At 39.4% G+C, this 21,832-nt stretch overlaps 3 protein-coding genes across 3 annotated transcripts; 2 read left to right on the top strand and 1 right to left on the bottom strand.

The window, feature by feature from the left end:
• Positions 1 to 566: 566 nt before the first annotated feature.
• cfap210 (cilia and flagella associated protein 210) lies at positions 567 to 4,164 on the bottom strand. The gene is made up of 9 exons (XM_053329161.1): positions 4,113 to 4,164; positions 2,961 to 3,169; positions 2,672 to 2,845; positions 2,369 to 2,574; positions 2,064 to 2,220; positions 1,843 to 1,982; positions 1,559 to 1,751; positions 1,232 to 1,396; positions 567 to 920 (listed from the first exon to the last, which is right to left on the bottom strand). The coding sequence occupies exons 1-9, from the start codon at positions 4,162 to 4,164 to the stop codon at positions 567 to 569; spliced, it is 1,650 nt and encodes a 549-aa protein (XP_053185136.1).
• A 4,017-nt stretch (positions 4,165 to 8,181) lies between these two features.
• Positions 8,182 to 14,058, top strand: phgdh (phosphoglycerate dehydrogenase). Its single transcript, XM_053328813.1, has 12 exons — positions 8,182 to 8,331; positions 9,244 to 9,395; positions 9,483 to 9,548; positions 9,662 to 9,716; positions 9,861 to 9,959; positions 10,049 to 10,181; positions 10,267 to 10,415; positions 10,602 to 10,754; positions 12,276 to 12,414; positions 12,683 to 12,810; positions 12,905 to 13,127; positions 13,650 to 14,058. Exons 1-12 carry the CDS (start codon positions 8,194 to 8,196, stop codon positions 13,802 to 13,804), a joined length of 1,590 nt encoding a protein of 529 aa, XP_053184788.1. The 5' UTR covers positions 8,182 to 8,193; the 3' UTR covers positions 13,805 to 14,058.
• Positions 14,059 to 16,808: 2,750 nt separating this feature from the next.
• On the top strand, positions 16,809 to 19,988 carry klhl23 (kelch-like family member 23). The gene is made up of 3 exons (XM_053328828.1): positions 16,809 to 18,033; positions 19,289 to 19,441; positions 19,520 to 19,988. Exons 1-3 carry the CDS (start codon positions 16,809 to 16,811, stop codon positions 19,828 to 19,830), a joined length of 1,689 nt encoding a protein of 562 aa, XP_053184803.1. The 3' UTR covers positions 19,831 to 19,988.
• Positions 19,989 to 21,832: the final 1,844 nt, after the last annotated feature.

Raw genomic sequence — 21,832 nt, 5'->3', positions numbered from 1 at the left:
GCACTCAAAATTACTATTACATAAACAACATTATTACAGGAAATTTACACTGTCATCCACAGTGGTACGTTCACTTCAGGTTCAGTGTTTACCAAAGTTTGTATTATTAACCTATATGAGGAACCTCAGTTTAAGACCCCTGACCTTTACAGCTTTGGTTGGGCCCTGAATTGCTCCATATTAATCATGTAGAGTGGTGTCTATAGTGCAGCATGTAGTGCCCCTCAGATTTCAGGAAGATGGGAACAACATGCAATGACAGAAACCCAGTTGGACACTCCTAACGATCCCACAATGCAGTACAGTACATTTTGTAGCTGAGAAAATGAGGGGGACCCTCCCCCCCCCCCCCCCAGTAAGAAAGCAAAGCAACTTAAAATCACAATTTCCTGCTCACCACAGAGTAAACTCTTTAGTGTCTCACATATGCAACAGTGAATGAGGGACTCCTTACTGACAGTTTTTGTCAAAATATTTTAACGTTATTAAAATATTCAGATTACTCACCGATGGTAAGTTTAGGGGAACATTCTTTGAACCAAAATTAGTTGAATGTGAATGAACTATCACCATGTAAATCCAAGTCTCCTCTTTGCGTCTTCAATGTCTACAACCTCGTGAAGTTTTTTAATGTTCTGGGTGGTGCTGGAGACATATTGGGGCATTTGAGCACCAGTACTGTCCTGAGCAAGGTAGCTAGGCCCTGCTCCCCCAAGATTGGGGCCGAGCCCCCCTCCGATCCCTTCCCTTGCAGCTTTGCACAGTGGAAACACATTTCGCTGAGCCTCTGCTGCTGCGTTGATGACCTCTCGGGAATACTGCTGAAACTGGTTTTCCTCTTCAGTTATGGCTTCTGCGTTTTTCACGTCAAACATGTATTCCTCACTTCTCAGCTGATGATGCCTGGCACTTTTTTCAGCCTGTAGTCAAAAGATGGAGGTGAACTGTCAGTCTTTTTTCAGAGAACAGCCCCAAAAAATAAATTTTGTAAGGATGTGGCAAGACAGCTTTTTGCACAGCACGTCATACACCAGGGGAATTCAAAATGCTTTGCAGAAAGAAAAAAATTAATGTAAAAGATTTACTATTAATAAGTGTTTAAGTACAGGTGATATACAAAAGACAATACTTATACTAATACTTGATGAATAAAAGAAGACAACAAATTTTCCCACTTTTAGATGCACATTGTGAGTGAGCCCATATGTGTTGGAAATAGTTTTAACATTACCATTTGTGCGGCATGGAACTGTTGTAATTTTCTTGCATTTTCTCTCATCCTCTGAACCCTCAGTTGTTGTTTCTCAGAAAATATTCTGTCGGCCTCTCTCTTAGCCTGAAGCGTGTCTCGAGTGGTCTGTTGTGTAATCTTCTCCTGCTGCTCCTTTTCTCGGATCTGACAGGACAAAAGTTCCGTGATTATGTTTGCCGCAGCTGGATGAAGCAGCAAAAACACATTTTATTCCTTGGTGCTGCATGTTAGCAACGCCACATGGAAAGTCAATTTGATATAAATGAATTAAAAATGTTTTATGCCATAACCCTGTGCTTGTGTTACCATGCGTTCTCTGTGTGCAGCTATCGACTCCAACATCGCGATCCTCTTCTCCTCCTTGTCCCTCTGCTTTTGTGCCTGTTTTGCATCCCACTCAGCCACGGCCTTGGCGATTCTCTGCTCCTCGCTGTCCAGTTGCTCTTGCTGTTTGACTGTCAGTTTGGTTAGGGTTTGCTCTCTGCGCATCTGGGCCTCGCTGAACAATGCATCAAGAATTCAGAGTTATTTTTGTGATGCTGAGGCAGATTATTTAGTGTACGAGAGGGTTGACGTTCGCTAGGTCTTACCTCAACAACTCCTTTTCTTTTTTTTTCCTTAACATCATCATTTTTTGCTTTGCAGAGAGATAAAGTTTTCTTCTTTCCTCCTCTACCTCCTCTTTTTGTGAGTTTGTAGCCCTAATGATGTCTCTGTTCATGAGATGCTCCTGTAAATATGCACAAGGAAACCTTTATCTTATGAGTTAAGTCACAAAATATTTAGCACCCTGTGCTCTTAAGAACCCTACCAGGTGAGCTTTCATAAGCTCTTTCTTCTGCTTTTCCCTCTGTTCCTCCTCCATTCTTCGGTCCCACTGAAAGAGCTCTTCGAGGTGTTTGTTTTCCTCCGCGTCCTTCCTCGTCTCCAGCTTGTGTCGATCTTTTGCCAGCTCACTGTCCTTCATCCTGAAGAAAAGTAATCTATTCACATTCTTCTTACAAAACAGGATGTTCAGTTTAATGAAATGTTTGCCAGACAGAAAGCACCATCATATCAGTGAAGACCTTGACAACTGCTGCATCCTATCAAAGATGGATGTGAAGTCTGACTTACTGGTTTTTCAGGTCCTCTGCCACAGCCTGACATTTGAGCTTGTTCTGGAGAGCTTTCTCCTGCTCCCGTCTCAAAGCTTCATCCTCTTTGGCCTTCACCGTCTCCAGGAAATCTTTGTCCACATGATTAGAGGCACTCTTTCTTCTCTGCTTCAGCTGAATCTGGGCCTCCCTCTCCTTCATCACTTCTGTCAGCAAGAGCGCACGCTGTGGAAGCGGTCAAAATCAGTCCGACATTATTGTATAAAAGCCAAGTGGCACAATGATGCTGCAGTAATGGTATCAACACTCAAGTGATACTAACGTGTAACCCCTTGACTCGGTCGGTTTGATTATACAGCTGTTTTCTGGCTTGTTCAACAGTCTCTCTCCGCTTTTGCTCCTGATATTCGGCCTCTTCTATATCAGTCAATTTCCTCTTCTCCTCTTCAATCTCCTCCCGAATCTTCTTCGCCTCCAGCTTCTTTTGCCTTTGACCCTTAAATAAACATCAAAGTATTTTAACTGTTTGCTTTACTGCAGAGCATGGTGCAGCCTTTAAAAGGACATCTGGATATACTAAAGCAAATTAATTCTGAGTACAGTCAACTTACAGCGATGGTATTGGACCACAGTTTCACCACCTCTTTGGATCGCAGGTGCAGGGCCTCCCTCTCTTCTATCGCCTCTCTCAGACTGTCATTGTCTTTGTCCACTTGGTTCAGTTCATCTTTAATCCTCAGCCATTCAGCTCTGCTTAAGACAGTGACTTGACGGAGATCTGGTGGCTGGACCATCCTGCTGGCTTCCTCAGCTGAAGATGCTTCAAATTAAAGCAGAAAGTTAGCAGAAGAGGACCTCCTGTATTTAGGTGGTTTGGTCCTGTTCACATTAACAATTAACAAAGAATCCCATTTTAATGCTTTTACATCTACATTGTAGATAGTTATAGAATATTTATTTTGCTGTGTGCAAAACAATGGTCGATAGGTATTCATCTGTGCAGGGCTGCTACCATTTAGCACACAGAGCTCATGTTTAGTCATGTTGTTCCTGTGAACGTGGGGATTGAAACAAGGTCAGGACCGGTTTACACTGTCCAATCACATACAGTGGGTTTGAACAGCAGATATCTTAAGTAATATTAATTTGGAACCACCTGAGTATTGCCTTTTAACATTACAAATCTTACTAAATGTGTTGTTTTTCATTCATTAAGTAGCCTACACTCAAACTTGACTGTTTGTATGGGGGGGAGAGAGGGTAATAAAGTGAAATATAATGAATGAATACAGTATTTCTTCATCATAATTATATGTCAGGATTGTGAAAAAAGGCTTTGAAACAGTATTTACATAAAATATACATTAAGTGAACTCCTCAAAAAATATTTATTTATTTTCGGTTGCTAGTCAAACATTTAATCATGTGATCCTGGCTACAGCCCTGCATATGAGAAACAAATGACAAAAAAACAAAAACAATAATATCCTGTTTTCCACTAAAACATTATGCAGACAGTTGTTTTCCTTTGAAAGTGTCTGAAGGTCAGCATGCATCTGGCTGCATAATATTCAACTATCTAAAAGACATTGTTCTAAATGTAGCGACTGACTGACACATTTACGAAATACTAGACTAGTGTTAATATCACAGGCTGACACATTTAACATTACCTACTAAATACTAGACTACTGTTAATATCACAGGTTAGCATTATAAGACTTAACCCGAGGTCAACACAAAACTGTTTCTTTAGCTCTCACCACTTTTACTTGCTCCTCTCCGTCGGCCGTGCTGAACCACTGATGCATACATTTGTATTCGTTATTTTCCCCTCAGTAATTAAAGAGAAAATACTACTCTCAAATAAACCACTTGATAATGAAATCTTGTAGCTTTCTGTAATGTTGTCCAGAGTTATCAAAGCTGGACCAAGTCCGCATTTGTTGCGTCGTATCCAAGCAACGGATGAGCCCAACAGGTGGCGCTGTGCTGTTTGAATTGAACCGTCAGCTCACTGTTAAAACCATGGGGTCAAAAATAATAATAATAACTGAGTCCCATCATTGCACAGAGCTGCTTCAGGCTGGCACTACGCGGAGAAACCTCCTCGCAGCATTAGTTGCAGTTGAGTTTGGTCCGTGTATCACCTGCACCTCACCTGACACGTTTAAAAGAAAGCTGCAACAGTTGCTAAACACTGTAATTAGCGAGACATGCAGCAGCCAATCAGGAGCTTATCATAACTAGTTACATGTAACGGCGTTGCGTCATTTAATTACAAAATGAATGTAAGAGAAGAAATGTGTAATTGAATTATATGAAAATGAATGATGATTACAAAGGGTATTACATCTGAAGTCAGACCTTTAAGATTTTTCTCAGGAGGGTTTTCCCCTCATTTTTAACGGCCTATTTAACATGGTATTGAATACATATTTTGCTGTTTTTAATCTTCAATATATATATAAATCAATATATTTTTATATTTTGTAAATAAATCATGATGTGATCACACATGGGCTTAAATGGTGTCACAGTACTTATTGAGCCTATGCCAGACTTTTGACTTTATTATGACTTTAATATCAAAATCTACATGAACTAATGAGTACATTTTCAAATGAGCGATACATCTTGCATGTCAGGAGGAAGAGGGCAAACAGGATCATGGAGGCACCAGAGCTAACAGTGGTCCAAGTACCAGTGACTCCAGCTTGACAACCCCCCTAAGCACCAAAACTAAAACAAAGGAAAAGAGGAGGAGATTATAACAAAGAGAATGATGCCACCAAGATGGAAATATAGCCTATGGTAACGTACTTAGCTGTCTGCAGCAGTCAACAGACGTAGATCCCACTGATACCTTTGGCAAATATGTTGGTGAAACTCTGAAGGGCATGAGGTTTCACAACAGGGAGCTTAGCAAAGCTGAGATCCAGCAGGTTATGTTGAAATGCCTTTTTAATGATAGATAATGAGTGAACTGTAAAATTGACTGAGAGCAGCAAGCTTGTCCAGGTTCAGGATCTGTCTCACCTTCTGTGATAGGTTTAATCTTCTTTGTACGCTAGTTGTTATTTTTTATCACTTTGTGTTCTAAATATTCATTAAACATTTGATTATTTATTATTTGAGATGAAAAATGACATAGGCTGTTATTCTTGGTGAAATAAAGCATCAAATCATGTTGCATGAGACTGATTATTTTGAATCAGTGTCAAGTTACATGGAAATTATGATTCATGCAATTTGCAACTGTGTGAAAGTTTCACCATGTTAAGCCAGCCCAACTATAATTACTTTTAAATAATGCATCATTTCATCCAGAAAAGTCTTTTAAATTAAGTTTTAATAGTACTTTAAATAAATAAATTCCACGTGGAAGCCCTATAAGGTATTTAGAAATCAAAGCAGATCACAGTAGTATTGGCACCTGTTAGAGGATTTAAGAGATAATTGGATTTCAAGCAGTTGATTCTTCTTTAATCAGTCTAATTAAACTCACCTGTGTGAGTCACAGGTGGCTGACATATAAAATAATAAAGCTGTAGTTTAAAAAGGGCTGTTTATCATTGTGCTGTCTGTCACTGAAAATGAGGAGCATAAAGCAAAGGAAATAGTAGTCAGAGGAAATCAGACACAGGATTGTAGCAAATCACAGATAGTCTAAGGCTGCAAGTCTGTCTCCAGAGATCTTGTTCCTGTGTCCACTAACAGGCCTTTATCACAAAATGCACTTTCCTGTGTGTCTCAGTAGGTAAAGTACATGTGCAAATAATAAAATGAACGATGACAGGACTCCATTTAGCTCCTTTGGTTTCTTCTGTTAATGCCGGCTCACTGTCTCACTATGATGGTTTACAGGGATGCCTAGTATCAGAGCCATCGTTAATATTACTAGTATCACCTGTGCTTTTCCTATATGACCAGTCAAGTGGTCTGCTTTGGAAAAGGTATACATTATCAAGAGGGCCCAGCCAACCTCCATGGAGATAGCTGCAGGGGAAAAGAAAACTAGTTGGTGGAGAAATGACCTCGACAGATTCAAGCTACCCTTGAGACAAGATACAACAGTTTCAATGTGCAACATGTGTCTCAAATTCAATGAGAAGGAGACGTACTGGGAAAGACAGGCTGCAGTTGTGGACTAACAAAACTAAAATACACTTTTAAACATTTGTTTTGTTTTTTGGTCAAGTACATCAGCTTTATATTTATAGAAAAAGATCAGCATCCCTACAGTAAAACAGTAAGAAAACTGTGTTGTTTTGGGGCTACTTTGCTGTTTCTGGCACGGGGTTCCTTAAATCTGGAAATTACATCGGGAACTCTAGAGATTTCTGAGATATTTTGGAGCCCAACAGTCCTTAAAAGCTACATTCTTACTACATGTCAAATTAAATGTGTGCTATTTAATTTGGGAAAAAAGTCTGTTAATGTTCACCACCAAAATACAATATCAACAGCCTAACCCTAACCCAACATGTACCAAAAGGGCCTTAAAACAGGTTCTGCTTTAGTGCTAGATTTTGATATCCTGCCTAAAAAGTTTCAAAAGTTTTAACACTTTGAACTGATGCATATTTCTGAATGAATGTGTTTAATTGAATTATGACACAATTACCAAGAAGCCACATTGTATTCCAGTATCCAAACCTCATTTCACAGAGAGTGGGATAAACAGGGGGTCAACAGCTCATAATACTTTCAAGTGACGTGATGAAAGATTTTGGTTTATTGTATAACTCCTGCAGGTTCAAACTTGTAGTCAGACATTTAGTCCTGCTTCTGTTCAGGGTATTTGAAAGCAGGGTAATACCCTTAATTGCTCTTCAGTCTATCACTGCGGGCTGACAGCAACATATGTAAAGACACTTATGCTGATTCTGCACTAAAGCATATATAATATGTTTTAAAGTTTAGCAGATATAAAAGCTTGACTGTGACACACATGTTGAATTACTGAGCCGACACTGAAACAAGGGGTCCGGGCCTGTCATGTGCAGCCTGAGTCAGGTGATGAACAGCGTCTCTTGAATTAAGAAAATGACCCGCCTGACCTGACCTACTCTTAAATGAATGGAGATGGAGTTTGATGTTCATCTGGGAATTAGTTCCTGGTTGTTTCAACAAAAAAACAAAAAAGTATTATAACGTAGAGTAGTATAACTGAATCCATATCTTCACAGGAGCTTGAGTGTGAGTGTGTGACATAACCTTTACAGTACATAGTGTCCTTATAGCTAAAATCCTAAAATGAAATACAGGATGGTTCTTTTTCTTTGTCTCAGGTACTGTATGTCTTTGAGGTACTTGTACTGCATTTAAGAATGTATACTTTACTTTTTTATCTACTTTGCTCCACTATTACTATAATAATGGGGAGTATTGCACTTTTTATCTGACAGCTATTTTTCAGACTATGATTTTAAATACATATGGCCAGTTTGCAAAATATAATGCATTCCCTCCATAATGATTCACTTTTTGTACTTTTTTTGTTGTTGCTGCTGATAATACTTTTATATTTTGGTAAAAGTGTGAATGCAGGATTTTTCTTAGTACTGGAGTAATGTATTCTTTTTTGCCTACTCATATTAAACTTGCCTGCAGCATTTTCTGCTCAACTGGTTATTGAAAATATGGAAATGTGAACGTCTACGTCAGAGCAGGAGATACACGAGAGGCGGGTTTTACATTGGGAGGGGCTGTCTTAAATCCCAGATAACCATTCAAAACCAACAGTGGGAACGCAACTCCTCGTCTCCATCACTGCACCGAGCCAGCGACCATTCAACACCACTTTGCTTTCAATCCACCAAAAAAAAAAAGAACTACAAGATGGCCCCGATCTCCATCAGGACTGTGTTAATCAGTGAAAGTGTAGACCCCCGCTGCAGGGCGATTCTGCAGGAAAATGGCATCCAAGTCACCGAGAAGCAGAACATGAAGAAAGATGAGTTAATCGCAGAGATTAAGGTAAAGTTGGCTCTCCGTGTTGCACAAGTGCTTTCCTTAAGTGTCGTTTTTTTCCTTTACGTAACATGCTCATTTTCTGATCTGCTAACAGTTTCTTAAACATTAAAAGTTATAAAAAAAAAAGTCCCATTAGTCGCTGTGAGTAGCATCATTTGCTCGTTGCAGATGTTTTTGGCGAATATTTGAAACTTCAGATTAAGAGCATGTGGTTGTATCGTGCGTGTAATAGGATTATAGGAACTACTTTTCAACTGAGTCAGACACGTTTCTAAAAAAATTCGAGTTGAGGTGTGACAATTGATTGTAGCTTTAGTAAGCACCGCCCCCTCAGAAGCTGATGCAACTCATCCCATCATTTTCTCCTGGGTGCCACTTACAGTAGTTTGTCAGCATTCACTTACAAATGTTTGCATTGGCACTGAATGAACTATTCAGACCGCAAAGGGTTGTTAAAGAAAGCAGTTTTAAGGATTACGTTTGTTCTACTGCAGAATCAGTCATAAGGCAAAAATGAGCTGCTAACCACCAAAACCTCCAAATTACCCCCAACCCATTTAAGTCTCAGAGCAGGTTGCGATTAACACAAATTTATTCAAAAATATGAAACATGTCTGACTAATATCAGCTTAAATAATGAATGTATTAAAAGTGTATTTTGACACAGTTCTTTCTGGAAAACAAGACCTCAAGTTGATATTATTATAATAATAATAATAATAATAATAATAATAATGATTTTAATGGCCTTATCTTTAAAGTTTTATACTGTGCTTTTAGTGGTGAAAGTTTCCAAAAGTGAGTATTTGATCAAATTAGCACAGGGTAAAGTACAGTTTTGAGTCGTGTGCCTAGTATAGATGAACAACTGATATGAAACACCATGAGATCGACATGCTTTTCTCACTGTCACAGGACTATGACGGCCTTGTGGTCAGATCTGCAACCAAGGTAACGGCTGATGTTATCAATGCTGCCAGTAATCTTAAAATCATTGGGAGAGCTGGGACCGGTGTGGACAATGTGGATGTTAATGCCGCCACAAAAAAGGGCATTATTGTCATGAAGTAAGTGGTGAATTTATACAGGGATTTGATTTATTGTGCAATTTCAGTATAATGAACTGACCATTGACTGTCAATTGTTTAATCCAGCACTCCAAGCGGTAACACGATCAGTGCTGCTGAGCTGACATGTGCCCTGCTGATGAGCCTCTCAAGGCAAGATGAAACATTATGAGCAGATATTGACATGCTGTTGTGCCACAAACATTCTTTTTAAATGTCCTCAAGTACTGTTAAATCGTTTCATTAATATGTGACTGTGTTTTCAGAAATGTGCCTCAAGCTACAATGTCCATGAAAGCAGGGAACTGGGATCGCAAAAAGGTAAGCACAGCTTTGAGGTTGTCCGATGACTGTGTTTGCAGTTGGCACACAAAGCGATTACTGCTGCATGGTCGGCTCCATTGTCCAGCCAGTCGTTGATAATCAGATGTGACACTGAGTTCTGTTGGTTTTCTAATTTTGCAGTTCATGGGTGCAGAGCTGTATGGCAAAGTACTGGGAATAGTTGGACTTGGAAGAATAGGAAAGGAAGTCGCCTCCAGAATGCAGTCATTTGGCATGAAGGTAGTTAAAGATATCACATCACAACATAATGAGACTGCACTGCAATATTTAGAGCAGACTAACAGGATAATGTTTTTTGTTCTTGTCAGACTATTGGCTATGATCCAATCACTCCTCCTGAGGTGTCAGCCAGCTGGGGGGTGGAGCAGATGCCTCTGGAGAGTCTTTGGCCCCAATGCGACTACATTACTGTCCACACTCCTCTAATGCCTTCAACTGCTGGTGAGTTCCACGAGGCTCTCCTGATTTAACTGCTATTAGAAACTGTGCTTGCAAGTTGGAGAATTTCTTTTTCTTTCTGCTCAAGGTCTGCTTAATGATGAAACATTTGCAAAATGCAAGAAAGGAGTGAAGGTTGTGAACTGTGCACGTGGAGGCATCATTGACGAAGATGCTCTCCTCAGAGCTTTGGAATCTGGACAGTGCGGAGGAGCAGGGCTTGACGTCTTTGTTGAGGTAAGATTATTATATCATCACACAAATAACTCTTATGTGCTGTATTGCACTGATTACAAGCACTATACAGTATGTAAGTATAGTATTTGTTTTTACAATCCAGTGATGTCCTTTTAATCACTCCTGAATAACAATAATGGAGATGCTGTGGTCTACATCTTACTCTGTGTTCATGTTTGGCCACAGGAGCCACCTAAGAACCGCTCACTGGTTGACCATCCCAATGTCATCAGCTGTCCTCACCTGGGAGCCAGTACCAAGGAGGCACAGGCCCGCTGCGGGGAGGACATCGCTCTACAGATTGTGGACATGGTGAAGGGCAAGAACTTGTTTGGAGCAGTAAGTTCTACTTAGTGTTCTCACTTTTTTTTTTTTTTTTTAATATAAGCGTCAGTGACATCATGTAACCCAGTGTCAATTGTCAATCATAAAAATCTGATTTATATAAATGTGGAATAACTATAATCCACTTTGAGCAAAACAAAACTATGATTTATAACACATTTTGCATCATTTGTCACAAATTATTTAGAAAAAAATGTTTTTTTAGGATATATCCTGCTCAATATTGACATAATGCTTTAAAATTTAAATGTAGAAATACTCCAAAAATGTTTCTTTTCATTTTATGTTTTAAAATGAAGTCATAATTAGTATAAGTCCACTTAAATAAATGCAAATTTTAATATTTCACGGATGGATTAAAAAAGGATGTTCAAACAATACAACAGAACACAAGATATTCTTATGTAGACTTTCTGAGTTTTGTCTTATGAGTACATGGCACATCATAGCCAAATGGCGCTTTTCCACTATACAATTCTAGCACTACTCAGCTTGATTCGACTCGGTACGGTACCAGGAACAACCTTTTTCCATTACAATAGTACCTACTCAACGTGGGCGGGGTCGTCATAGCACGGCTCTGCGAAACTGCCGTGACTTTGTTTTATACGCGACACAAAACACATAAATAATGGAGGAGGACATGGAGGCAGAGGTGTACTTGCTGCTGTATGTGGCTTTCTGTCACACACAAAGTAAGAGAAGAGAAACGAATGACTGTAACGCTGTTGCCGGTATTTAAAAATGCCGGGTTTGATTCTTGTGTGGGACGGCTCATGACTCTTCCAGCGACAACTCTTCTGACCAATCAGTGGCCGGCAGTCTGTTGACGTCACATTTAGTATCTGCTCGGCTCGCTTGGAACCTCAGCAGAGCAGGTACTAAAAAAGTACCAGGTACCAGGTACTATCCCTAGTGGAAACGCAGTGCTAGAACTGTATAGTGGAAAAGCGCCAAAAGTGTTTCCTGATGGTGACATTAATGAGGTCATGGGGTCATGAAAATAGTTCAATACTGATTCTTCAAACCTTGCTTTGGGGAAATAATGATCATGCTAACGGGTTTATTTGAAGGTCTGTGATTCCCTAGAATGTTTCCTATTTAGAACTATGTAATGTGGTACTAATTATTTAAAAAGTATGAAATCCAAAGCAGAACATGTAAAAATGAGTGCAGGGGTGGTACATAGGAGGGAGGAGGGGTTGTTGCTGTTCAAGTTTTTTCAAAATGCTGTGTGAAATGCAAGAAAGGTAAGAGTCGCTTTTAAATAAACAATGAGAAAATCTTAACATGGGTTTAAATTATTTTTAAGGAAATCCCTACATTTAGTGCTTGAATTAAATAGTCCCTTCCACAAAACGTCATAGAAAATTGCTGTGAAATTACCCCAAAAAAAGCAGTCTTATCTCAATCTTAATCTGAAATGAAAGAAAGGTATCAATATAGGTAAAGGTAACCAATATGTGTGATCTTCTATTCACAAAAGCTCTGTGATTCTTTCCCCTCTCTGTGTAGGTAAATGCACAGGTTTTGGCCAGCACGTTCTGCCAGGAATCTCACCAGCTGATCAAACTTGGAGAAGCCATTGGAGCTGTGCTGCAGTCTTGCAGTGCTTCTAAGAAACCATTCAGCCATGTTCAGATTACTACTCAAGGTAAAACTACTGGTCTAACCTGTTTGCTTAGTGGCTTGAAGGGGTGTCAAACTGTGTCCTAGGAGGATAATATTGTAATAGTGGGATTTTTCTCCCTCTGCTGGTATGATTGTGAAACAGGCAATATATTTGATGCAGGACATACAGTTGTAAATATGCTATTGTATTAAACTATGAAGATGTAAATAATAAATTTTCTTTGTGATGAACTGTTTTGTTAAGAAATGTTTCACTTGATTAACTTTACCTGCTGTTTCCCACAAACCAGGGGATTGCATGAAGTCCTCCACTGGTTACATGACTTCTGCTGTACTGGTTGGACTGCTCAATAATGAATCTGGCTGTTGCCCAAACCTCATCAATGCCGTGAGCCTAGCCAAGGAGTCTGGAATCACGGTACAACATCAACATCATCTCACAAACACCAAATCACAATAGTGTGCATTTTTGGAAATAACCTTTTCATGTTTTGTGTAAACCGACTCTACAGGTGAACCAGACCCACTGCGTGTCCGACGGAGCTGCCGGTGGTTTGTGCCAGGTGGAGATCACAGCCAGTGGCTGCAGCTACAAAGCCAGCGGCTCAGTTCAAGGTGGTGTACCAGTCGTACTGGAGCTGAGTAACAGCAGGTTCAGACAACCGGTCGCTCTCAATGGGAATCTGCTGTTCTTCAAGGCCTCTGCCAGTCCTCAGCTCCTGTCTTCAGTAGCTGGTGAGAAAATTTCATATGATGCAGCCACCTGATGACAAAGAGAAATCAGTAGATCAGTCAATAATTGACACGCCTCCATTTGACACATGTCAATTGTTGCTCCTATGGTGAACTATAGGCATAAGATTTTAAATGCTTTCCTTTTTTGTTTTTTGTATTAACTGCTGCATCAGTTGGATGTAATGAATGAATGAATGAATGAATGAATGAATGAATGAATGAAAACGATAAATGCAAAGGAGGATAATGAAACTAAGAACATCTATTTCCACACTAAATCATGTGTTTGATGGTTATTTATTTATGCTGTAGAAACCGATGTGAAATAATCTGAGTATAATGTTTTATTTCTCTTATTCACTGCCCTGTGCAACACCAGCTCACTCTCATATATCTCAATACAATTGGTTTTCCGTTTGGATGAAAGTGATATTGAGTTGAAGATTTACAAGGTTTTAATTGTTGTGTTTACTGAAGGCTTTTTCTCTTTTAAATTCACACTGATTGTCTTTCTTTGTGTAGGACTGCTTGCCACAGAGGGAGTGGAAATTGAGTCCTTCAGTGCTCCTGCAGACCGCACTGGAGATCTGTGGTATTGTGTGGGGGTGTCCTCTCCCCTGCGAGACCTCAGTGCCTTGAAGTCTTTGGCTAAGGAGACGGCCCAGCTTACCATTTAAATGTGAACAGCTACGCAGTGCTAGGATAACATTCAGTATCTGAAAATTATGTCTTAATGTTATTAATCTGTCTTTTGAGGCAACATAGCATTTACAACTAACAACTTGTTTAGAAGTTGAACACTTGCAGTTTAAAACTTGCATTTTGATAACATTCCAGTGTTTAGATGTTTTACGTGCGCTTTGTTGAAGTAAAACCAGATGAAAGTGTTTCAATGTGATGTGCTGCTCAGTTTGTTGTTTGATCACTTTAAGCAGAGCTGTAAAATAAAATGCACTTACGAAAAGTACTGTGGGTATGTCTTTAGATACTGGTATTCAGAGAACCTTTACACAAGGGATTATTCCAAATTTATCAAGCACACCTGTACAGTTTAATGCAATCCAGCACAACAGACATGCATTATAACTTTGTAAAGTTTCAAATGTTTTGGAATTTTCATTATTTCATTTATATGGTTATTTTAAGCAGTAGCTTATAGTACTGGATCATGTTTCATTAATCATAGGAGGATAATAAACTGGAAAATCAGTGTGAATAATTGCAGAAAGAAGGCCTATCAAGATCAGTGTGCACTGCCAGAGCATTATATGTGTCCTCAAATAATATAACATATGTAGATAAACTGATACACAATTTAATATGGAAAAAATAAAGCTAACTTTTAAAAACTTATTGTGATGATTAGTCTGATTAAAGGTGGAATTGATGCTTTGGACTTCTCTCAATTCTCAATCTAACATTTAAAATTAAAGTTAAATGAATAAAAAATGTTATTAAAACTTATACCTGCCCATGTTTTCTTTCTTGAAATAATTTATTTTCAAATTTTAGCTCCACAAGACATACAAAATACAAACACGCTCCCCTCCCTGTCTCAGAGCACCTTACTCAAAAGGAGTAAGTGTAAGTCAATTAAAATTAAGAAATTAAGAAATAATTTTACCCCCCCCCCCCCCCCCCCCCCAAATGTATAAATAAATACAACATAGTCCTACCCAAGTTTTCAGCTGTTAGTGATGTACCCTTTTCATTAAAATGCAATAAGAAGAAGAACAACATTTTTGAGTGGCAGGGGCCTTTAAAATTATTACTACTACTCATGGATTTGCACCTTGCTTGACCACATGATTTGGGAACGTTTTCCACTATGCTTGGCATTTCATTAAAAAAAATGTATTGAAAGGCTTCTCTCATATTTCCATGCAAATTTTCTGTAAAAATGGAGCAGCTCATGCAGTCATCTTGTGCAGGAATGAATATTGTGCACTGTGCTGTTAATCCTCGTTAGGATTAGAGGTAAAGCCTTGGCCACACTGGAAATGGGTTCAAAACACCATGGCAACGACAAGAATGGGGGAAAACATGAATGGTGAAGTGGCTTCTTGTTATGCATTGAAGGCGATGCTTATTTGTATAGGATTTGTATTCTGTTGTTAATGCCTCTCTGCTTGTTGGACACACATAATGCACCGTCACTATCACAAGACTGTGGATGCAGGTTATATTTAGGCTCTGGGGGAAAATATTCCCTTTTGAATGTCGCTACCAAGGACCTGCTGGTGGAGTGTAGTGCAGGAGAGGAGAGGAGAGGAGAGAGGGAGAGGGGTGGGGAGGTGAAGGGAGGAGGGGTGTCCGCTGCTGGGCGCCTCTCTCTCACACACACTGCATACAAATACCAAAATAGGATAGAGCCGCCTGCGACCGTCCTGCGTGAGCTAAATTGAGGCTCATGTGTTTTTGAGAGGAGCTGTTCAAAGAGAGGACGCTGTCCACTGTCATTGTTGCACAGCGAGGCACCCATGGGTGAGAGGTAAGCCTGCTGTATCTCTGTTTATTATCCTACAAGCGTTAAAACTGCACGCTTCATGAAGAGTCATTTACTTATGAAGCCTCGTGAAGCTGTAGTTAATTATAAATGAGAGCCTTGCTTTGTTGTGTTTTGCTCTCAGCCTATAGGTGGTGTCATTTGATCATTCACAGTAGTGATGGGAATTCCGTCTCTTTTCAGTCAGTCAGATCATTTGGCTCTGCTCAGCAGTAAGAAGAGCTGACTCTGTCGCTGCCAGCCGTCTCTTCATTTAGTCCCACAATTTGGCTATGTTTTGACCGATGATTGTATGTGTGCTCATTCACTTACCGGCCACTTACACCTGTGTAATCTAATGCAATCCAATAGGTAACAACAGCATTGCACATAAATGATAGCCTACTTCTACATTTTCAGATTTTGTTGACATTGTCAGAAAGGTGATTGAGGTCATAGTGGGTGGTGTTGGTGTACTGGAGTGCATTCCGAATATTTTGTCCTCCTCATGTTTATAATGGAGCGGACAAATTATTAGAAACACCACCACCACCCACTACCACCTCAGTAATAAACCTAAAGCAGAATTGTCACCTTTCTGACAATGTCAACAAAAGCTGAAAATGTGTAATCTTCATTAAAGTAGAATATATGGTAGAGCTGTTTTATTGGATTGCATATATTGTACAAAGTGGTTGGTGAGTGTATATCACTTAAATTATTCTATCTAATGAAACTATCTTATTATTTCCAGAATACTATAATTTTACATTTTGTTTGATATAAAAACATTAAATAAGGTGAAAACATCGAACACTATTACATGTGTATTGAATGTTTCATTTATATAGAACTATCTAAAACAATGTAAGGCCAGTGTTAAAAATGCTAAATGAAATGTGTAAATCAAAGAGAAAACAACACAGGGCAGATACAGCATCCCCCACCCCCACTCTCACACCCCCTGCCTGCTTTTAACCTGATTGTGTAACCTGCCTGTCATTACTTGTGTAAATAATAGTTAATCTGCACACACAAATAAACACAACATTCGGTAAGAGCATGGAGTGCACCAGGCCAAGCAGTGTAGCAAAAAGATCATCCTATTATTCTGTGTTGTATTCATTTACACAAAACAGAAGAAAGAAAAACAATGACACATGTCTAATTCACATTGTATTTTTTATACAGATACCATGTCACATGAACAAACTGAAGTCTACACATACAACTTCTGCGATGGAGACCATCCAGTCGAGCTCCTGGATGCTCTCAGGCACTTCTACATCAGTGGCTTGTTTACTGATGTTACTCTGCAGTGTGCCAAATCCGGACAGATGTTTCATTGCCACAAGGTGCTGCTGTCAGCCAGGAGCTCCTATTTCAAAGTCATGTTCACAGCTGATATGAGGGAGAGGTCAAACAACGTCATCAAACTGACCGGGGTTGACAGTGCGGTTCTGGGTTCCCTGGTGAACTATGTGTACACAGCTCAGGTGTGTATCACAGAGAGCAACGTGCAGAGCCTGCTGGAGGCTGCAGACCTCCTGCAGTTTATCTCTGTGAAACAAGCATGCGAGGAGTTCCTCATTCGCCTCATAGATGTAGACAACTGTCTGGGCATGCATGCTTTTGCTCAGCTCCACCTGTGTCCTGGCCTGGAGAGGGAGGCCCAGAGATTGATGCTGAGCAGGTTTGCAGACCTTACTCAGCAGGAGGAGTTCCTGGAGCTGGATCATGATAAGATGAAATCAGTTTTGGCTGCTCAGAACCTCAACGTGCAGAGAAATGAAGTGCTGGTAGATGCTGTGGCCAAATGGGTAACCCATGACTTGGATAATCGTGTTCATCGGGCTGCAGACCTGCTGCATTCCATCCATCTTGACCTGGACGAGGTTTACTTCAAAGCTACTTTAGAAGTTCACAGACAGTGCTTGATGAGCAGTGAAGGGAAACTTAAATCCATGATCATTCAGGCTTTAAGGTCCAACAGCAAGGAGATGTCTGCAAGCAGAAAAATGTCTTCAAGCATGTACATCATCGGAGGATACTACTGGCATCCTCTTTGTGAAGTTCATATATGGGATCCTATAAGCAACACATGGGTGCAAGGAAAGGACATGCCTGATCATGCACGAGAGAGCTACAGCGTCAGTTTACTTGGAGCAAATATCTATGTGACTGGCGGTTACAAGACAAACACTGTTGAGGCCCTGGACACAGTGGAGATTTATAACTGTGACTACGATGAATGGACCGAGGGTTGCCCCATGATTACAGCTAGATACTATCATTGCTCTGTGGCTTTGCATGGCTGCATTTATGCTATCGGAGGCTACAGAGGAGGAGCTCCTGAGCGAGAGACAGAATATTATGATCCCCTGAAAAAGAAATGGTTCCCTGTGGCCAAAATGATCCAAGGTATGCAAAACAATAAAGTGATATATGAAAAAAGAATAAATTAATGCTTTTTATTTGCATCCATGAGGACTGCTGGGCCCTGGTGACTGCTGCTGCCGCATTGCTCATTATGTATGTACCTGTCACACCAAATTACCCTCAAGTCCAGTATACATATAATAACTTAATTATTTGCCCAAGAACCAGAGATCTACCAGTACTATAGAGGAATATTGCCTCTTGGCCCTATATAACAATGCTAATTTGTTTAAAGGATAGGTTCACTCAATATTCTTCAAATGAACATTGACACACTTTTTTATCATTCCTCCTGCTCATACTGGCCATTAGAAGATCCTTTCTTGAAGTTACAATACACAACATTCAGCAACGAGATGTCACACCAACATCTCAGACCAAACCAAATAGACAAAAAAGCGATCCCTGAACCGACAGCTCAAGAAACTCAGCTCAAACTGTCAAACTAGACAGTGGTTTAAGATTCTATTAGTGTCTATTTCTCGCTAAAGCATCATTTAGTGTGCTGTTCAGCTGTAATTTGAGAATGTTTGCATGCATTAACATTAACGCTCACTTGCACTAAACATGCATGTATGGCTAGACCGGCTATCAAAACAATTAACAGAGAAGCTCGGATAACACACCGGAGGGAGCATGACTTCATTCACTGCTCAGGTTGCCAGTTCTTCACTGTATCTTTAAATAGCAAATAGTTGTTTGCTGAAATCCAGTGAGGCTGAATGTCATTTATTGCACCGTTAATGCAGTTTCAATACAGATGATGGGGCCAAAATCCACTATAGCATCCTTCTGTGCAAAAAAATATGTAAAAGTTTATTTGAAATCAGGTTTAAACAGGTTTATAACCAAGAAAGTGTGCACATAAAAGAAATTTGTCTTGGTGTTGTCTTGTTCATTACAATGAAAAATAGAAGGTAAGAGAAAATACATTTATGACGATCATAGATAATATAAATAAAATGTTAAATTACTAAATAAGTATAAATATATTTTAAGTGAACAGTTTTATATTGACGGATGTGCAAATGTTCACAGTATAAATGGTACATGTAATGTACATTGTAATGTAATAATCAATAGCATTGCATTAATGTATCATAATCATATGGTCATGCATTTTATTGAAAGCATATGAGGAAAATAATCAATTTTTTCATATGTATACATATTAAGTCAGTAACACTTAAATAGAGAGTTATTTTCAAATGCTAACTAACCTCTGTTTCCACTTCAGGTGTAGGAAATGCCACTGCCTGTGTAACAGGAGATAAAATCTACGTGACTGGAGGCCACTATGGGTACAGAGGGAGCTGCACCTATGAAAAAATCCAAGTTTACAGGCCAGACGTCAATGAGTGGAGTATCATTACAATAAGCCCTCGTCCAGGTATGAGAGAAAGAAAAAAAGATAGAAGTGTAGATGTATTGAATGCTGTTTTCTAATTTGTTAACCCTCTGTTTTCAGAGTACGGCCTGAGTTCTGTGTCTCTCAATAACAAGCTTTATTTGGTGGGTGGACAGACAACTATCGCAGACTGCTATGACACAGAGAGAGACGAATGGAGATCAATATCTGTGATGGAGGAGAGGAGGATGGAGTGTGGGGCTGTGGTAATAAACGGTTGTATTTATGTAACCGGAGGATACTCCTACTCAAAAGGGACTTATCTGCAGAGCATTGAGAAATATGACCCTGAACTGGACTCTTGGGAGATCGTAGGGTCTCTTCCCAGCCCAGCCAGGTCACATGGATGTGTTTGTGTTTACAGTGTTTAGTGTCATTACATTCATTAGAAATCTTTGTTGTTATTTTGTGCCAAATGGATCAAATGAATAATTGTGCAAGTGTCAAGTACACTATCGCACCAAGATCTGTCAAGTAAATCCATGTTTTGCACTGCATAATTGCCTTTAGGCTGCTACACTTTTGCCAAACCGTAAATGTAACGAAGAACAAGAAATGTCACTTAAAACTCAGGGTCTTCATGGTTTGTATTATAGTTTACTATCTGAGTGTTTAGGTTTTATAAGAAAGGAAAAGAAAGACTGGAGAGGAAAAAGATGATCATATTTGTGTAAGATTAAAATCCACTTTAAAAACACACTACTTTGACCAATGATGCGCTAGTACACACCAAAGCATCATTTTAGTAGAGCTGTGCCACCAGGGTGCTACGTGATTAAATAAATCAATACACATGTGAATGTAATTTCTGTTCAAATCAATTAATGATTTGCATTAAAGGTATTAAATTGGGTCTTAATGACTATTTGAGTTTCATTTTATGTTATTTACACAGTGACAAAGATTACATAGTTGGTCTTTTCTTAAAGCTTTGAATAATTTATGGTGTAATTGGGTCTGTTATTTATTTATGGTATAAAGTATTGTGAGATTCAGAGTTCATTAGTTAAGGCAAATGATCTATACCCTGTAACTCTTCACCAACGAATTGCTTCATTTAAAGGAAAGGTTTTAGAATCAGACCTTTAGGGGGCCTCCGCTCCTAATGAGAATTTGACATATAATGCCCTGCAAGTGTTCAAACCCCCTGCTAAATTACTAATTTCAGTGAATAACATAAATTACAGCAATAAATATTATTACATAGTAGAGTGGTCTACTATAATGTATAATAATGGTTCAGAATAAACAATCACAGATAGTTAATGAAACCTGAGGGAAAGACAATATTAATGACATAACTATCCAAAGTACATTAGACCTGTTAAAATAAAACCATTTGAACCTGTAGCATAAGTGTTTGTCCCATCTCTAAGAGACAGCCTCTCAAAATAATTAAAGTTGTATAAAATACTTTTTAGAAAAAAACAAAACAATAATAATTAATCTCTTGTTTTTTAGGGGTGCTAAACTTGATCTGAGCACCCCTAAAAAGGGTCTTAAGTTGCCACTGGTTCACAAGTGATATCTATATCCTGGAAAAAATGCAGGTACATAAAGGATTTGCAAATATTGCAGTTTTGGTTGAATATACAGGTTAAAAATAATATACTATAATATATATAGTTTTAATGGTATCCAGCAGAACAGACTTTGCAGAATTGTAATATAATATTCAAGTATGTTTTAATTAGTGTACCTGAAAATAAGAATTGCATTTGTGTTACATTTGAATGAGTCATTTATAGCCACATAGGGAACAGGTCCTGTTCCATGTTTCTACTGAAGATAATTCGCCATTGGGCTGCTGGGAACATCCCTGGCCTGTAAGGAGGGAATGTGCCATAGTGTGCTGCCGTCAGGCAATGAGGGGTACTCTACCACCATGCCACCCTCGGTCCATACAACACCATGTGGCTGCTGGCTCTGCTTGACGGCCTGCAAGATCATGTATATGTGTGTCACAGAATCTCAGTGACTTTCAGAGAGCTTCAATCTTCTGGGCTAGTTCTCTGGACTGAATGTTGAACAGTCTGCTCCCATCCAACCCCAGTCTCCAGGCATCAGCAGATTGGATAGAACTTCAACATTTAAATGTTTTAAATTTGTGAAATTTGACAATTCGGCTCCATAAGTCCCTGGTTATGCCAATGCTCAAAGCCCATGTGCCGTATCAGATGGATTGGTCAACCCAATGAGGAGAAAAGCCTGATCTTGCGAGTGCAAAAAGACGGCCCACTCAGAACAGCGTTGTGCTTGCTTAGTAAATTATTGCTCATGAGGGACTTTAACTCGTAACCTCACAGAGACACCAGGACACCCCACATGTCTGTGGGACGGAGGGCTGTGGGAACATAGGGTCTAAATTTGAAT

Source organism: Scomber japonicus, chromosome 11 (genome assembly GCF_027409825.1).
Source record: "Scomber japonicus isolate fScoJap1 chromosome 11, fScoJap1.pri, whole genome shotgun sequence".
Lineage (NCBI taxonomy): Eukaryota > Metazoa > Chordata > Actinopteri > Scombriformes > Scombridae > Scomber > Scomber japonicus.
Note: the sequence above shows the minus strand (reverse complement) of the source record. Positions and strands in the feature narration are given on the sequence as shown.

What these genes read in the sequence shown, in the direction of transcription:
- cfap210 (XM_053329161.1), bottom strand. Translation starts at nt 4,164, where the DNA reads ATGTATGCATCAGTGGTTCAGCACGGCCGACGGAGAGGAGCAAGTAAA. An exon ending in CTGCACACAGAGAACGCATG is followed by an intron (nt 1,397 to 1,558) that starts GTAACACAAGCA and finishes TTGTCCTGTCAG; the next exon opens with ATCCGAGAAAAGGAGCAGCA. An exon ending in AGTTCCATGCCGCACAAATG is followed by an intron (nt 921 to 1,231) that starts GTAATGTTAAAA and finishes TTTTGACTACAG; the next exon opens with GCTGAAAAAAGTGCCAGGCA.
- phgdh (XM_053328813.1), top strand. Translation starts at nt 8,194, where the DNA reads ATGGCCCCGATCTCCATCAGGACTGTGTTAATCAGTGAAAGTGTAGAC. An exon ending in AAGGGCATTATTGTCATGAA is followed by an intron (nt 9,396 to 9,482) that starts GTAAGTGGTGAA and finishes TGTTTAATCCAG; the next exon opens with CACTCCAAGCGGTAACACGA. An exon ending in GGAACTGGGATCGCAAAAAG is followed by an intron (nt 9,717 to 9,860) that starts GTAAGCACAGCT and finishes CTAATTTTGCAG; the next exon opens with TTCATGGGTGCAGAGCTGTA.
- klhl23 (XM_053328828.1), top strand. Translation starts at nt 16,809, where the DNA reads ATGTCACATGAACAAACTGAAGTCTACACATACAACTTCTGCGATGGA. An exon ending in TGTGGCCAAAATGATCCAAG is followed by an intron (nt 18,034 to 19,288) that starts GTATGCAAAACA and finishes TTTCCACTTCAG; the next exon opens with GTGTAGGAAATGCCACTGCC. An exon ending in TACAATAAGCCCTCGTCCAG is followed by an intron (nt 19,442 to 19,519) that starts GTATGAGAGAAA and finishes CTCTGTTTTCAG; the next exon opens with AGTACGGCCTGAGTTCTGTG.